The 18608-nt window shown below is 37.6% G+C and overlaps 1 protein-coding gene across 1 annotated transcript in view; it reads right to left on the reverse strand.

Moving 5' to 3' along the window:
- Nucleotides 1-18608, reverse strand: part of LOC308510241 (uncharacterized protein) — a gene marked incomplete at its 5' end in the record, with an annotated part of 153143 nt that overhangs the window by 3242 nt on the left and 131293 nt on the right. Inside the window, one exon of the mRNA XM_081079372.1 lies at nucleotides 17115-17246. Within this exon, the coding sequence (XP_080935498.1) occupies nucleotides 17173-17246 (74 nt within the window). The 3' untranslated portion in view covers nucleotides 17115-17172. The remainder of the gene's footprint in view (nucleotides 1-17114; nucleotides 17247-18608) is intronic.

Below are 18608 nucleotides of genomic sequence, written 5' to 3' on the forward strand. Positions count from 1 at the left end.
AGGTGATAAAATCACATAGAATTACACACACACACACACACACACACACACACACACACACACACACACACACACACACACACACCACAGAGCTATAAGCAAAAATGAGGAAATCTGGATCTGTGGACTGCATCAGTGTCAATATCTGCTTGTGATATTGGAATATATTTTTGTAAGATGTTATCATTGGAGAAAAACTGAGTAAAAATACATGAGATCTCTGGATTTTTTTCACATCTACATATGAATCTCTAATTGTCTCAAAATAAATATTATAGTAATTAAAATTATATAGATAATTCCATTATCTCATTGTAATTATTTTTCCACATACCTAAGAAAAGTGAACTAAACATTTCGTACATATTATTAGCCACAATGTAACATGTGAAAATACAGTTTCATTCAGCAAATAAAGCCACCATCCTCCATTGGTGCGTTGCTTTTATTGTTTGTGGTGCATCTACTAACACGCGACTCAGTCCTACAGCGTCTTTGTGCTATATGGACATGCATTATACAGTGTTTTTTTGAAGTGTGAAAAGAAATCCCTCAACAGTACAGCTTTCCTCTTGCATTAATTCATTATCTGAGCCTGGGCATATATATGCGGTTTTCACTTTCTTTGTGTGGTGCTTGTCAAGGACATCGATTTAAAAAAATATGTCCTTATTTCTCAATGCTCACTGATTTTTAAAATACATGTAATTGAAGTAATTTATTTTTCTTTAAAAAATAAAATAATAGTTGGCCCATCTTTGATTTGAGCAGGATGGAGGAAGAAAAGTATCTTTAAAAAAAAATAGGTTTTAAAGTCTGATTTCTTCAAAAGCAGTACTAATGAATCAAGGTAGTCTTAAATTACATTGTGTGATTCGGGCTATTTCCCTTACTCACTCTCTTTCCAAATTCCCCAGCTTATGCTCCCATGCCATTTTTGTTCAACCTATCCCAGCCGTTATTGGTGTTGATACAATATACACAAAGCAAGATTTGCCTTTATAGTTACCATGGAGACACCGCTTATTATAAAAGAGTCTTTCTTCTGAAAAGAATTGAAACGTTATGCATTCACTCAGGTCTGTAAGCAAGTTTTCTGCAGTCTGAAATTACATATTTAATAAAGAAATAGCTCTGTAAAATTAAGCTCTGACATTTACTGCCTACCTTAGAGACATTGCACAGTTACATACTATTTCCCTAAAGTTGTGACCGCATCCTTCTAGCCACCAGGAACTAAATACAACAAATGAAACAGCTTATACAAACCTCCTCCTTCTAATTTAAAAATTGATAGCAATTATTTACATCTCTCCCTGCTCTATCTTCTATTCAAAGTTATGGCTGGATGTACTTTGTAAATTTATCAAATACTATGGCACTTGGCACATGGATAGTTGGCAGGATCCAGTTGAGAAATTTATTGCATATCGTCTTATACTGTGTATTGTTTCATGTAGATTAGCATTGCCACTTCCACTAGACTATAAATGAATCAAAGATAACCTCATACTGTCCAGTGTTAATTTTACATTCCTCTTGTCCTTTCATCTTCCTTGCCTCATTAATGCAGCAATGAACAGCAAATCACTCAGTTGAGAAATGTTAATTAAGTTCCTACTGTATACCTCATACATTCTAAGAGCTGGTCATACAGTAGTAAATGAGACAAGCCCCTGGATTTGAATTTTATGTGGAGAAAAGTTGATTTACTTTAGGTATAAAGAATCTTCTACTTTTGTTCCTTGTGATGAAAATGATTTTGTTGGTGCTATTCAAAACTGAGACCATTTTAACCCTTAAACTCCAAACACATAACAATGATAGTTATAATAGGAAGAGAAAAGATAAAAAGCTATAGTATTGCTCAGAAACAATATCAGTAACTTTGGTGGAAAAATACTGGGATGAAAGTGGGCCTGCTGAGATCCTGGAACAGAAGCTGGAGACATGGCTATACTTTTAGCTCCTGCGGTCTAAGAAAAACAGGGGACAAGAACCTGGCCCACAGGTTGAAATAAAAGCCTGGGGGTAAGGAGTTCCCCAATCTGTGAGAAGCATTAAAAAAAGGCCTTTGACCAACAACTGAAGTTACAGCTTATGTACAGTCACTTAACTAGAATGAGGGAGAAAGCAAAAACTACCTTGCACCCAAGACTTGTGCCAATCTGCCCATTGACACAGTGCCTGGACTTGCATTTGCCCCCAGTATCATTCTTGGGTAAGCTCATAGTCACAGACAGGACCTCATTCTGGATTGGGGTCCCCAGTTGTCTAGGTTGTACATCACTAGGAGAGGTAAAGATGTAAACAGTGCATAAAAAAACAAAGAACACTGGAGGAAAAAAAAAACTCCCAGCAAAATGAGATTGAAAACCAAAATTCTGAAGTACATCAGAAATTTTATAAGTGAAAAAATAAACAAGAAAATTAAAGATTGGGATATACAATCATTCTGGATGAAATGAAAAAAATAAAGCTATCTGAAAAATTAAAACAGCTGTGTTTAAGATTTTTGACAAGATTCTGCTGAGAGATGAAAGAATAACAATCCTAAGAATATAAGGATTATGGAAAACAAAAGCAGTAGCATATGAAAAAAGAATCAAGTAAAAACCTTAGAAATTAAAAATATCATTGTAGAAAATATAATAAGCAGTATTAATTGAAGAAGAAATACAGTTGAAGAGAAAAATTTTAAATATTAGAAAAAGGGTACTGTAAAATATACACAGAATCCAGCCCCCACGATGTAAGGCATTGAAAACTATACAAGAAATAGCAGTTAAGAGACAGATACACTATGGAAAGACTCCAAAACTTGTTTACCAGGAGTTTTTGAAAAAGAGAATAGAAGAAATAGCTTAGAAGCAAAAGTTAAAGATTGAGTAGTATTATAGAGAACTGAAAAGAATATAATTTCATATTGAAGTACCACACAATACATAGCAGGATATATTTTTAAAATAGATTATTTTTATTCCAGTGAGAAGGCTCCACCAAAGAAATCTTTTGTCTCGTGTGAAAATGTAACCTTGATAGGGTGTTGATGAAACAGCAAATTTTCTAATTGTAGAATTTAACTTATTACTCTTGTCATACATATATTTGAATTACTACATATTATCTAAATAGAGTAACTTAGAAATATTGATTTCTCCCCCCCAGGAACATTTGAAAAATTTATTCAACCTCTTAAAGTGCATCTTGGACATCACTGTCTTTGTCATCATCAGAGTATTTCTAAGTCATCATAGCAGCTTCACTTATACGTCAGTTGTTTTCAGATACAGTATTACATGACAGTATGTGTGATGTTGACACTGGAGTTCCCACTCACATACCTTAGTATAGTTTTTTTCTTTTTTTTCTTCCTTTAGGTTTTCTAGGTTTATAGTCTTAATTCTCATTTGCAATAACCATAATTGCTTTATAAAGTAAATTTTAAAAGCCTTATTTATAATGGCTTCCAACTTATGCAAAAGTAATGTCAAAATCCAGGAATAAACATTGAAATTGTTAAATTTTTTTGTTTTCCTTTTATTAATTCTTACAGAGGATCTTTGTAAACATCAAAATTAGCATTAGTTGTAGAAAAAAGACTGTAGGGTAGTTTCTGATACCCTAAGCAGTATTCTATGGCTTATGACAGTGACCCATAACATAAGAGACTGCATAAGGATTTGAGTACAGGTGGTTATTTTCTTTTCTAGAAATTTTTGGGAAAAGTTTACCTTATGTTTAGGTTACATAGGACTTTTATTGACCTCTTATTATATTGTCTTGGTGCTGTGTATGTAGTAGTGAACAAGGCGGATAATAGGCTGAATCTAATCTCTTGGAGTCTACATTCTAGTTTGGTAATACAGACAGTAACCAAACAAGTAAGACAATATCTGGTAGTGATGAGTTCTATATAGAACTATATAGAAATCTATATAGAAAATTAAAAATACTTTCAGAAATTGGATGAAGTTTATAAAGGATCTAGAGGGTTTCCAACGAATCTGAGTATCTGATTGAAGGGCCTGTGAGACCAGGCCAAACTTAAGCCTCATTTACCCAGGCCTAGATTTTACATATCCTGAATCTCAATCCAGTAATTTACCTTTATACTGTTCACCTTGTTGTTCAATTATTTTTGAGCCTCACATAAAATATGTATGAAAGGCATTACAAATCTAGAAGAAGAAGGAAGGAGAAGACAATTGTAGACCATCAAAAATCAAAACAAACAAAAACCTCTGATTTACTGAAAGTTGAAAAGACATAATTGTCTATATATGCATGAGTCTTGGTCATATTTAAAATGTTTAGGGCACTTCATATCTGCTCAGTGGGAATACGTGTACTTTTGTTTGCTTTTCTCTCTCTCCCTCTCTCCCTCCCTCCCTTTCTTCTTTCTTTCCTTCCCTTCCTTCCTTCCTAAATTCCTGTATTTTCTAAAAGAAGCATGCATTTCTTATATAATCTGACAAACAGCCACGTTATTTTAAATTAGAACCATTAGGTTTAATTTAGTATTTCAAACATTTTTTTCCTTTTTATTTGAAGTGATTGAAGTCATATTTTTAAACCTTAAATCGGAAATTTTTGTAAATACATTCTAATGGGTATGTTGCTTTGCTGATTTTATCTCAATTAATATGTATCAATGGGAGAGTAGATTAAGTTTATTTTTAAAATATTGATTTTAATTGGTTTCTGAAAGATGGTTTGCATATCTGCAAAAGTTTCCCAAAAAACTACATTATTTTAATTAAATGAAATCCAGCCATTTTCCACCAGCTATTATTTCACGGTATATTTTATACTATTGATAGATTACAGTATGTATTGGTTGATTACAGTATGTTGAATTACTAATGTCATAATATAGTACCTCGACTTAGAAAGAGATATTCAGTCCTTCCTGAAACACATTTAATGTAGAAAATACATTTTATCTTTCTAATTTTACTGCCTTTGAGTATCTGAAAGAATCCATTTAAAAATACTGCTGGATTACAGATTCATAATCATCCCAGGTAAAAATCTTGGCTTTACTCCCCATTATCCTGTTTTAGGTAATAGAGAAACCTAGAGTGATTTCCATTTTTTATGGGGTCAGAGTGTTCTTTGCTTGGGCAATTTTCTGATGTAACTGATGATTCATTAACTTTATTTCTCCCATATAATCCAATAACATCAGATTTTAGAATTGTAATTTCTTTTCTTACACTATGACTCTTAAAAGACACATGGGTATTATATTCCTTAACTCTAATTTCATTTATCTTGGTGCATTGTAGACTTTCACATACTTACATTTAATTGAATTGTTAAGGGCATTTGAACATTTCTCACAATACGTCCAGGACAATTTTATTTTGCAATCAAACGCACCTTTCAAAAGTATATAAAATGAAAAGGGAGAAATAGAAGTTTGCTAAGTTTTCTTTCAGCTCTAAAAATACATAATTCAGTAAAATAATCTTTTTGGGTTTGTTTTTTTTTTTCCCCAAGACTGTGATATCAGATCTATCAATATCAAACAACTGATGGGTGTTTTTATTTGCTTTTGAAACGTATGAGTGTTACATCATCCAATTCTATTAACAGTAAGGATACATTATAAAGAGACTATGGAAAAATGTCTAAAGAACGGCGTAGATTCTTGTCAAGTCTTAAAAATATTTCTCTCATTTCTCTGGTATACACACACACACACACACACACACACACACACACACACACACACACCTGTTGTGTACTGCCTGGAGCAGGTCCAAGCAGCTGCTGGGGTGGGTGGAATCAGACAGCTGAAGTTGACTTTCTGTCTCACAGAACAGGTGGCAGAAGGAAACATGTTGGCATTGTCGTAGATGAAGAATCCAGTTTTTCCTGCCAAGCTTTCTCCTGAAAATAGTGGCAACAATACCAAATATGTCTTACTTGGACATATATGGCAAATATGGGGAGAGAACCCATGAAGCTTGAACTAGGATTAAGGTAAAGTAAATGAGAAAACTAGGGTGTACAATATAAGGTGGCACTCACTATCTCACCATCAGGTGCTGACCTTGCACTTGCACAACCAGGAAAGTGAGTGCCACCTTAAATTTTGTGCTTTGCTGGTCACCCATTGGCTCAGTTGGTTAGAGCACTGTGCTCATAACACCAATGTCTCTGGTTCGATTCCCACATGGGCCAGTGAGCTGCGCCCTCCACAAATAGATTGAAGAAAACAACGACTTAACTTGGATCTGAGCTGCACCTTCCACAACTAGATTGAAAACAACGACTTGACTTGGAGCTGACGGGTCCTGGAAAAATACACTGTTCTCCAATATTCCCCAATAAAAATTAAAACAAAACAAAAATTGTGCCTTGCTTGTCTCACTCTGGCTCCTGCCAACTTTGTTTGTCAATTTTTAGTGTCTTTATGTTATAGGCGACATATAACCAAGAAAATCCAGTTGAGGTAGCAAGTGTAGTTTTCTTCCATTGATGCATCTGGAAGATATTTGATAATGGACTTAGAGCAAGGACTGAGTTGAAAGTTCTGAATATCAGGGCTCTTCTAGGTTAATTAACTTAACCATGTTTTAAAAATATATTTTATCTACACACACACTCATCCCAATGAACAAAAGAGAAATGTGCAACCTGATTAAACTGTATGTTCTACCTTCTTGTTTGTTCTTTGTCCTGGATTTATACCCTCAACTGATCCCCCGGTAGGCTGTTTTTTTTTTTTTTTTTTTTTTTTTTTTTTTTTTATGTCATTGACTTAGTCACTAGTTAAAGAGAATTCTCTCTCCATCTGCCATCACTCAGAGTTACTCTGTGTATGCTATAGCTGCCTGTGGTCAGAATTACATAAAGCTTAATGAAATTCTTTCTGCTCCTGAGACAGGAGAGTTAGCATGTCCCTAGGTAGATAGGGAGGTCCCTGGTGGAATAAAGAAAAGACAGTCATATACTAAAACTTCAGGTTTTGAAATCACTCCTTCGCTCCAGGACATAATGTAACAAGGCCTTGAGGTTAATTATAAAATTCATTTTGGCCTGACACACGGAGCTGATCTGATAGATAAGAGTAGGTTACTTTGCTAATTCCTTTAGGATGGGCAAGCAGAACAAACCTGGTAGATGAATTTCATTAGAAGGCGCCAGTTCCCTTCTTCAAACAAGTTCCCTTCTCCAAACAGTTCCCCTTCCCCAAGCAGGCAAGGGAAGGTATAAAAGTAAGAGCTTTTGCCTCAGTCAGGGGGCACCCAATTGGGACCCCCTCCTGCTCTAGAGCTGCAACCTCTTCTCCTGCTTGTAATAAACTATCCTCTTTTAAAAACCTTTTTGCCTCTCCCTGGTCTGTGTTTCCATTCTTCGACTTCACGAGACACAATCCCGGCCCAGACTCAGAAACTGCCGGCAGATCCAACATCACCTATATAACTCCAGCTTTCTTAACAAAATTCTTGCCCTAGCTATTATACTTATTCTCCTGAAATGATATCTCTCTATCTGTGCCATATTCTAGATCTCTGATTGGTCCCTTGCTGAGAGTGTCTCGTCCTGTTCTGGATTTTGGCAGAAATATTTCTGGATTTGTTGTAACCTGAGCAACTCCTCCATTGCATAGAAACAATTACACTCCCTGTTGCTTCTTGAGTTGTGCTACAGAGAACCCCATAGCTGGGTTCTAATATTTAATCATCTTGTGTTCATTATCACGTAGGCTTTCCATACTACACATGCCTCTTTCTGTTCCAAGTGCTGTGAACAGTGAAGGAGAGAGTCACAGAAGTGCAGGTGGAAGAATCATTCATCTCATTTACACTTCCTAGACAGGTCCTAAAGCCCTGTTTAATTCCCTTAAAGCCAAATTGGCCCCTAGCCTATGAATTATCCATTCATAAGACAAACTCTTTCCCACTTCTCTTTTCCCCTAGGTGCACTTGGCTGTCCTACCCTGATTCTTCAGAACCCTTAAGGCAAGGGTCAAAACCGCAAATGCACTGAGTGCAGTCAGAATGTCTGAGTGAACGCAACTGACATGTGAGAGACGAGAGTAGGAGTGTGGTAAACTGGCTTACAGGCCCTCTCAGGAGGTCCTGCATAAATCCCATGCTCAAATCCAAATGTAAATAAAATAGCATAATCCGCAGGCATAAAATAAAAATGCCGAATAAATGGTGCTTACACACATGTATATGTGTGCGTGTTATGTTCTGACTATCCTACTCAGAAGGGGACTTTACTGATGGAAAAGTATTATAGATTATGAAATGTACATTCATAACATATACCTTCTAATGCAGCCAATTAAAAATGAAAATTGGGGGCCAGAAAACAACATTCTCACAATTGATCTAGAAGCCCATGCTGGAGGTATGCTAAGTCTAAGCCAGCGATTTTCTCAGGAAGAGAGAAACAGCAGAACTCCAATTTCTAGGAGAAAGAAAAATGCTAAAAATAAACTCCCAGCAGTAAGCCTGGGAGGAGGGTTTAACAGCCGTGTTAGAGTCTCACTCATACTTTCAGGAGAGATCAATGAGAAAACATCTTTTCCCACAATTAATGGTTGTGACATTTCAAACTGGAAAAAAGCATTCCGGGTAAATAAAGGCAGCACTGAGCTGTACTGAGACCATATACATTGATGGTTGGGCTGTACCTGTACCTCTCCACATCTCTTAAATAAATTTGTCCGAAGCACTTGGGATCTTGAACAGTGAAAGCAAATACCATCAAAAGCATTGTTGAAAGCCTCAGACATTCCATTTAATTTGAAAAATAAAGCTCAAAAATTGAATTGTCCTGAAATCAATCTTCTAAAACAAAACAAAATCAGTCTTCCATTATTGTATTTTTTAAAACTAGCTTTTTTCTGAAGCTGAACAATAGTGAATGTCAACTACAAGCTTGTGTGTGTGTGTGTGTGTGTGTGTGTGTGTGTGTGTGTGTGTGTGTATACTTACAAGAAGCGGAGTACAGCATTAGGAATAGAGACAGTGGAAATGTAATGGCTGTGTGCGATGTCAGAGGGGTAGTGGATGGGGGATATAAATGATAAACGTCTAAGTATTACTTTGTCTTGTGCACCTGAAACTAATAAAAACAAACAAACAAACAAACAAAATGAGCAGGATTGTTAGGAAAACAACTAGCTTTTTTGTAATATTTGGGAAAATACTAGATAGCATACAATTTTAAATAAGAACCAAAAGTATAATTTCAGACAGTAATATCAATATAGCAAAATGACATGATTGAGTGAATATCAACCATGATCAGATTATCTTTAGGGCTCTGTCTGAATATATGGAGGGAATGCCAAAATAATGACTACACATGACTTGTATTCATCTTTTCCTATCGGTATATATTGAGTATTTCAATTTTAATAGTTTTTTTCTTTCTTAAAATGTGTATACATTTTTTTTGGCACCCTCTGTATATTCTTCAGTTGAAATAGTACCTATCTGTAACAAGGACACGGAAAAAAAAATAGAAAAGATGAAGAAGCCCGGGTTTTATAGTGCTACATTTCTTTATAAAACAAACAAAAGCACAGTGGTTTTCATGGTATTTCTTGAAAAACAACTTTCAGAAAGGTGATTTAATACTTGGTAAATAATAGAACTGATCTGGAGCCACCTTGTGGCAATCACCTGTCATTGGATGTGGTTTTTCAGAGAAAGGCTTCACTACCTCTGGAATAAATGAAGGTGTGCTACAGCTGAAAAATTATCTAATTTATTTTAGAAAGCTGGCGTTTCAAACATAGACAACATATTTATGTGGCAGAAGTGCCAAACAAGAATATATTTGTGACGGAAACTAACAACGGTAATTATAGCAACAATCATTTATTCAGTGCTTCCTGTGTGCCAGGCATTGGGCGGTGGGTCTTGTGTGTATTTGTTCACTGGACAGGAGAGGCTCTGGGGAAATCCAGGTTTCCAGACTAAATCCAGACTAAATCAGTTTCTTGGCCAAGGCCACACAGAGTTAATAGAGGGTGCAGCTGGGATTTGACAACCAGTAGAAAGTTACATACTTTCTACTTGTCATCCAATTGTGATAACATTGTTATGAGATAAACGTTAGTACAGCCATTATATAAATGAAGAGATTCAGAGAGATTATATAAACTTCCCAAAGCTGGAATTTGAACCTAAGAATATTTTATCCCAAAGATCATACTTTTACTTATACTAGGCTATGTCCTACTACATCAACTACGTCATGATGCTTTAATTAATGATATATGTACAGATATTTTCATTCATTCACTCACTCAGGATAACACACACAAATATACACTCACACAAATACACACACAGCAGTGAGGGGAGAAGAAAAAAGAGTATCAAGATGCAAACTGTAGAGTTTGAGGTTCAAGAGGCCATCTGACAGGGTCTAAGAGGAATCTATTTTCTCTGAAACTGGTAAATCTGTTTAATGTTGCTTTAAAGTAATTATTAAAGAAGACTGAGAAAAAAACAGGTAAATATATACATCTGATTATTATGGAAGATACACAGTCTCTCTTTCTATCATACACATACACACACGAGTACTGGGCCTTGGTATAGTTTTCCTTTAGCTGGTACACGCTCTTCTTCTTCCCTATATAGGGGTGTTGTGAGGATTAAATATGTTAAAACTTCAAATGTGAAGTGTTAGAACAATGCCTGGCACAGAGTAAGGACTATATGAGTTTCAATTGTTTTTTCTTATTGCTTTCTGTTAGAAATCTCTCCTAAGCTGTGGGGCTTTGTTTCTCTGCTATAGTTGCAAACACTTCGCATTTCCTGACACATCCACTAACCACTTCTAAAATGTGAGATATAGTTTGTAATGCCCTTCAGTCTTGGGCTTACTTGAAAGTTTAGTTTATTATTGTATCACTGTTAGAGATGGAAGCTCTCAAAGACGTTTTACCAGACTTTGTACCTCAGATCCCCACTCAGAGTAGTAACATTTCTATCTTGACCTCACTTACGTGACTAATTACTCAGGGTCATCGGACCAAGCTGGAGATAGTAGGGAGCTTCTTTGGCACCAAATTTTATTGTCCATTCTCGTATATCTGATGACTTGGAGCAATCACCATTACTGTGTTCTTTATTGCCTCTTCTCCTGTATCTGGGAATGGTGGAAGTTTACAGCAACAAGGTATTTGGGAAGCTGGGATTTTGTGAGGTGGAGCCTATCAGAGTTTAAATATCGTGGATTCTAGACTCTCCTCCTATCTCTCATGTTCACTCTGTCTAACCTTTCTAATTGGTCATGAACCAAGTAGAAAGGAAGAGAAGCAGATGTGTTATGTGTCATTCCTGCACTAACATGGAATGAATGATAAGAAAAGGGTCTTTAGCAAGTCACACACACACATGCACACAATAATCCTGGAGAATATTTTACTAGTACGTTACTGTAGGATGAAAGGCTCTATAATAACTCATCAAGAGTTCTTCTGGGGCAAAGCATTAGGACTGGCTTCTTTGTTCTATTTAACCTGGATTCTTGGCACATCCTTCATGGAGTGCCCTTTACCTTCCATCAGCAGGGACCATCTCTCCTGGACCTTCTCCCTCAAGATTTCTTTCTCTTTCTTCACCCTACCATGCCTCCTCCCCTTGGTTTTGTTAACACCTTTCCCTCATCCCTAGAGTTATCTCCTGAGTCTGCCTGGGTAGGACAGGACTCACTTGGGCCTGACTGGGAAAGCCACTAGTTATTCTTGCATCTGTGAGTCGTTGTCAGTGTCCTGCCTTCACACAAACAACGCTTATCTCCAGTCACACTTCAGAAACTTGCTGAAATCTCCCCCAATCTGCCACCAAACACTGGGTCCTCATCACTGCTCTCTTATGACTTTCTACAATACCCACACTCTATGGCCAGAGCTGATGCCTGGTCCACAATCCTGATCCTATATGCGTAGTCCATCACTGATTTTCTGTCTTAAGGTATTATGCCAAAGGCATACAGTAGTCAGAAGGGAAACCCATTGGAGTGTTCCATGAAGAGAGGTGGCTATTTTTGTCTTTTGATAACCCAAACAGAGAAAAGCAGCTGAGGCTCTTACCCACATGTCAAGAAATGAGAGTGAGGAGCGGTTATTGATTGTAACGTGTAGGAAATCCTAAGCTTAATCCCATTGTAGTTCAGCTCTAGATATAGAGCTCCTAGAAAGTTTTACTAAATCTGGGGGGTGGGGATGGGGGGTGTCTCCTGGGAATAATAGCATATTTTGTTCTCTCATTGAAACATATATCAGAGAAACCACATCTCAAGAGTCTTTTCTCAATGGGAAAGAGTTCAAGTTGTGATCCCCAGGATTTCTGGGTCACACGGGACAGACTTGGATGTCACACCTACAGGGAACCATCTCCACATACAAGTTGTGTAGATCAAGATGATCTGGTTCTCTTCTGCTTCAGGATTGAATCTGAATCAGCTTCGAAAGAAGTTGGCTGGTTTCTCTCACTGTCTGCCAGGCCACCATTGTAGGCAAGGTTTGCCCTGAGCAACCTAGTTATAGTGATGATAGAGAAGTGGTGAAGGTGGGGAGTTCCCACTCCTTAAATCTGACACTAAACCCACTGGCTGCTCCTTAGCTGCCAGCCCCGTCCATTCTTTTGGAAAGAACAAACACCTTCTCTTTGCTTGCAGTTTTTGCTTTTATCTTCCCTTCCACCCTCTACACGATTCAGCTGAGGTGAGTCAGTCATCACCTTATTTTTACTCCAGGTTTTCTGTGATAGAGGTCAGTCACCATGGGAGCTGTCCTGGGAGCCCGCAGCAGACAGGGATGGTTTAATGTTTGGAAGGAAATGGGATGATACTGACTGGTAATGCTGCTCCAGCTGGAATTTGGGTTCTGCACAGATACCCCGCACAGTGCCCATGACCTCTCTCCCCACAGCCTCTTCCAGAAATCCCACATCTGCGTTGCACCTGCATTCCACCTGCAGAGTACTCCTGGCACTCAAGACCAAGACGACTAAGCTCTCAGGCCTTGCAAGGGCATATGGTCAAATGTCTTTCACAGATTTGAAAGGACGTGACCTTATGCTGCCCTCTGGCATGGATCTCTATCTATCTGTATTCTCATTTCTGTCTGTGGAATTAAGGGCTTCAGAGGAAGTGGCCTGATGCTAATGAGTGGCCATTCTTGAGGGAGAAATCTGGAGAGGTCATGCAAGGTTGAGCCTAATCACAGGCCCAGGCCTATGGCCCAGAGCACTTTTTTCCTTTGCCTTTCTGCATGTTTTGTTCTACAATGAGATCATTAATAGCTCACACTTCTAGTGCTTACCCTGTGCCAGACTTTGTTGGAAATTCTTTGCATATATTAACTCAGTCTTCTTAACCCCAACACTAAAAAGACATTTATGAGGGATAGAAACTCTAATTCCATAATCTCACTAAGAATCACTTGAAAAGCAATCCAACTTTCTTTCCTTAATTCTGCGTCAAAGTATGTCATCTAACATACCACTCTCTATTGGTTGTTTTTGTTGGCCTGTCTATAGGACAACTCATGTCCAAACTGGCCCCACAGTTAGTCCAGTCCCAACTCTCAGTTGAATGTTGACTCAGCTGCAACCCCAGCTACCTCCCCTACACCTCCCCCCTTTAGAGGGCGCCCTGTGCACCTCTGTCATTCACACTGCCCAGCTTATTCCACAGCACCCTTAGCTATGTTTGGTCATTAGAGTAGAACATGTATATACCTCTGATGTATTACATGATGATATAATTCAGACAAAGAAGAACATTATCAAAAAATTTCAATAATCCCGACAGTAACTTTTGAAATATAACTTCAGCATTTTCTCCCATAGTTCCTTGCTAAAGATGAATGAATGAATGAATAAATAAATAAGTCAATCTGTTTCCTCTCCTATTCTTGATTGATAATACAAAAGCACTCTTGTATTGCTTTAGAACTCCTCCTTAAAGCCCTTCTTTATTCAATTCAAATAGAGCCATGACAATATGCTCTAGGAAGTCATCTGTCTCGCATAGCCAGCAGTCTGGATGTCATCTTAAGCTCAGCTGGGATTCTCCATCTACAGAAATATTTAGCAGTTGGTTGAATGAAAATAATGATGTGTTTCAGAAATGAAGCATTAATTTCCTTCCCCTGACTGGGTGGCCTATAGCTTACTTACAACACAGCACTTCTCTTCTGGCAGCTTTGTCCTCACCATCACAAGCTGCTTCTCTGTGTGCTGCTTCATGCATGCAATCTCTGATTTGTGCATTTTTAAACACACAGATATATTTCCTCTTGGTAAACAATAGTTATTTGCTTCTGTTTCCTTTGAAGAGGCAATACTATTCCATCATTGTATCACTCAGGTGCCAAGTAACAGAAAACCTAACTCAAACTCAGCTAAGCAATAAAAATAATGTATTGGTTTACATAAAGTAAAATCAAGAATAAGTCTGAGCCCTAGGTAAATCTTGCTTCAGTAGCTCAGCAATATAACCTGTGATTTCACTGCTTCGTTATCCTAAAGCTTTACAGATGGCTTTCAACTGCATCCAGTGGCCATATTCACACCTAGCAATGAGATATAACAGAATTCCTCTGTGAATTTCTGGTAAAAGCAAAGAAGCTTTTTCTTCCAAGGCCCCAATATGCATTTTCTTGTGTGCAACTGGTCACATGCTCATCTCCCGTTTCTCATATTTGGCTAGTAGATGATACCTGCTGATAGGCTTAAACCTAATCAGGGCTCACCTCTAATGATGGGTTGGGATCAGCTTTTCCCAAGCCCAGAAGCTGTATTCAGGAAGGCACTTTACCAGGAGGAAGTGGGATTTGGATTCAGCGAATTACCCTACAATTACTACAATTCTATCATTAAGCTAATTTAACTAATGTTCAAGGAAACCTATGAAGTGTTATTTACCAACTTTTGGTAACCCCTGTTTCAAATGCACTTTGTGTATTTCCCATGCTCTTTGCTTGGCATGCACAGATAGCTGAGGCCATAAATACTCTTACTGGATTCTTTCTCATCTATTTTCTTATGTGAATGACGAGGTCCAGAGCCAAATGTTTTATGTGTTTACACATAAGAGTTTCACAAAAGCCTTCTGCAGCAGACACTATCAACTTCATTTTGTGGATGAAGAAATAAAGTTAACTAATTTTCTGTGTCACACAATTGGTAAGTGATGGACTCAGTATTTAAACGAAGGTAGTCTGTTTCTAAAATCTGTAGTCTTAATGACTATACCATAGCAACCGCCATCTCCTAATGAGTTGAGACTTACCAAAAGTGCTAGGGCACCAACATGCACTATACGAGTTATATTTAGAAAAATCAAGAGCATAAGGAAGTTATAATCTGTTTCTAGGGGCTAATAATTAATTCAGTTTTAGAAAATGACAAAAATAAAGTAGAACTCTTTTATTCCTACATTCCTGTTCATCTTTTCTATAAAGAAGAGTGATCTTTGGCCTGAGGGTAGCTCAAATGCTGGCAATAGGGAATAGATTTTGAAGATGGGTAAAGACATTATGGGAGAACACCTAGCCACTTCCATGGATTCATGTTCTTTTGCCTAGACAAATTAAATATCAGGAACTGGGGGAAGCTATACCTGAGTCAGACTGCTGAAGCAATGACAGTGATCTATGACAAGGGGAACTACTCCTAGGAAATGGCAAATAGAGGAAAAAAGAAAGAAAGAAAGAAAAAAGCAGTTCCTCAAATAAATAAATGCACCAAGGACTGAAGAGGCAGCTGTTGATTATGGGTAGGCTCCAAAGTAGCTACTAAAAGCCTACTTTATTAGACATAGAAAGGGAACCAGGCCTTCCAAATAAAAATGGCAAAATGAATACGAAGATGAATGTTTATTTCTACTTCTTTCTTAAGACTCACAAATCACAATAATTTTAAAATGCATAATCTGAGTAGAAATGGTAGTAGATGAGGGGGGCCCTCGTGTTTGAAGCTAAAAATGTAATATAGGCATGGTTACTAACCTAGAAGACCATAGAAAGTGAAACCTAAGTCTATGATGGAATAAAGCAGAAAAGTTATTGCAGCTTTATTTATAGTGGCCAAGACATGAAAACAAACAAAGTGTCCTTCGATAGAAGATTGGATAAAGAAGATGTGGTATATATACACAATGGAATACTCTTCTGCCATAAGAAAAGATGAAATAGTCACATTTGCGACCTCAGGAATGGATCTTGAGATTATTATGCTAAGCAAAATAAGTCAGACAGAAAAAGTCGAGAACGATACGACTTCCTATGTGGAATATAAAACTGAAAACAACAAAAGAAGGAGACAAACAAATGAAGAAATAAAAACTCATAGACACAGACAATAGTTTAGTGGTTACCAGGGGGTAATGGGAATGGAGATAGTAGATGAGGGTAAAAGCAATCAAATATATGGTGATGGAAGGAGAACTGACTCTGGGGTGGTGAACACACAAGGTGACATATAGATGATGTATTACAGAATTTTCCAACTGAAACCTATGTAATTTTACTAAAAATTGTAATTACAAAATAAATTTTAATTAAAAAAAGTCAATGACAAGTAAGTCTGTTGACTATAAACCTCAAAGGGCTTGGGAAAAGGAGGTAGGGGTGGAGGTAGCCACCATGCATACAAAGAGGATTAAGTACAAGTTATGAGTACTCCTTTCTCCTGCTTGGATCATATAATCTGGCATCCAACCATATACCGCCCTAACCATGCACAAGATTGGAGTATTCTTTTCTGGGGAAAATGACATACTCAAGAGAAAAGCCTGATAATGACCATCAGAGGTCTCAGAATAAAACAGTTGGCTTGCTGAATGATCATTTTATAGAAAAGCCTGCCAATTGACAAGGTCCTTCACATCCAACTCAAATACAGATTTTCCAAACAGCTTTTTCAGCACCTATTTATTTTGCCAAACCCAATTACCATGTGATTCCTTTTTTATGGCCACTCCCCCACCTCCTTGTCTGTTTGATGGACTCCATCTCATCTTTGAAAGTACTTTGAAAGTACTCAGCTCAAATATCAGTACTTTCCTGGAAGAGTAAGCACATCATCCCTCATGTCCCTGATGCTTCTCATACATACCTGTATTATGATACCGTGTTGTTTTCATTATTTGGGTCCAGGTATGTCTCCCTCCTCATTACGCCATGGATGTCTCAAAGGTGGGGACCATAAATATCTTCAGATCTGTATTCCTAGTCTCTATCCTAGTGCCTGGAACGAAGAAGGAATGTATTATAAAATAGTTTTGTTTTCTTTTTAAAGATTTTTTTATTGGGGAAGGGAAACAGGACTTTATTGGGGAACAGTGTGTACTTCCAGGACTTTTTTTCCAAGTCAATTTGTTGTCCTTTCAATCTTAGTTGTGGAGGATGACATTCAACTTCAAGTTGTTGTCCTTTCAGTCTTAGTTGTGGACGGCGCAGCTCAGCTCCAGGTCCAGTTGCCGTGGCTAGTTGCAGGGGGCACAGCCCACCACCCCTTGCAGGAGCCGAACAGGCAACCTTGTGGTGGAGAGGACACGCTCCAACAAACTGAGCCATCTGGGAGCTCAGCGGCAGCTCAGCTCAAGGTGCCGTGTTCAATCTTAGTTGCAGGGTCTTGTGGGACTCGAGGAATCGAACTCGCAACCTTGTGGTTGAGAGCCCACTGGCCCATGTGGGAATCGAACCGGCAGCCTTTGGGGTTAGGAGCACAGAGCTCTAACCGCGTGAGCCACCCGGCCGGCCCACAAAATAGTTTTAATGTGAATTGGATACAGTGAGAATTTATACTATCTAACTTGAAAGAGTTCTTTTTGAAACCTGAGATGTTATGGCTATAAAACAAAAAATTAATTTTCCTGAAACTTATCAAGACTATGTGTAATGGAATCGGACCATTATAATTATATAAGTAAGGAAGTGGGAATCCATCAGGAACAACACTGGTATAACATTCAATATCAAAATATTGCATAAAACGCCGTCTTTTCCTCAAATATGTATAGTTTTCATTTTCCATTCATATTTTTGTTTTCTTTTTCCTTTCTCTTCATTCTATTTAGCACTGCCTTCACATTTAGAGACAATGTAATTTAGTTCTGTAAATATGGTAGATTTTGTGCATATCTATGAATCTGCATCCCCTATAACCAGGCAGCGCCATGTGCCCACTGATTAGCCATTTCCTTGTGTTTAGAGTTGAGGACTATGAGAACACAGACTTAGGAACCACTTTCTTATGGAAACTTTTGTGGCTAATTTTTGGGAACTCTTGGGACTTATAAGCCATATTTCTATAACTTTCATTTTAACATACAGAGGTCTCATGAAGTAGTTGGAATAGAGTTAATGACATTTTTTCTTATTATGACTGGTGACACCATAAAATGTCTCTTCCTAGTTACCTAAAGCCATTGATTGGTTAGTCTGGGTCATTATGCTTATTTTGGAGATAACTTAATTTCGTAAAATTACATAGACATATTGAAAAAAGTGGGTATAAATATAATACATGTCAATGAACCATATTTCATTTAACAGGAAGGCTTCTTGAGGGCAGGAGTCATATCTGTTCAGTTATTCACCAAATCTC

This window comes from Rhinolophus hipposideros (assembly GCF_964194185.1).
Source record: "Rhinolophus hipposideros genome assembly, chromosome: 2".
NCBI classification, from domain to species: Eukaryota; Metazoa; Chordata; class Mammalia; order Chiroptera; family Rhinolophidae; genus Rhinolophus; species Rhinolophus hipposideros.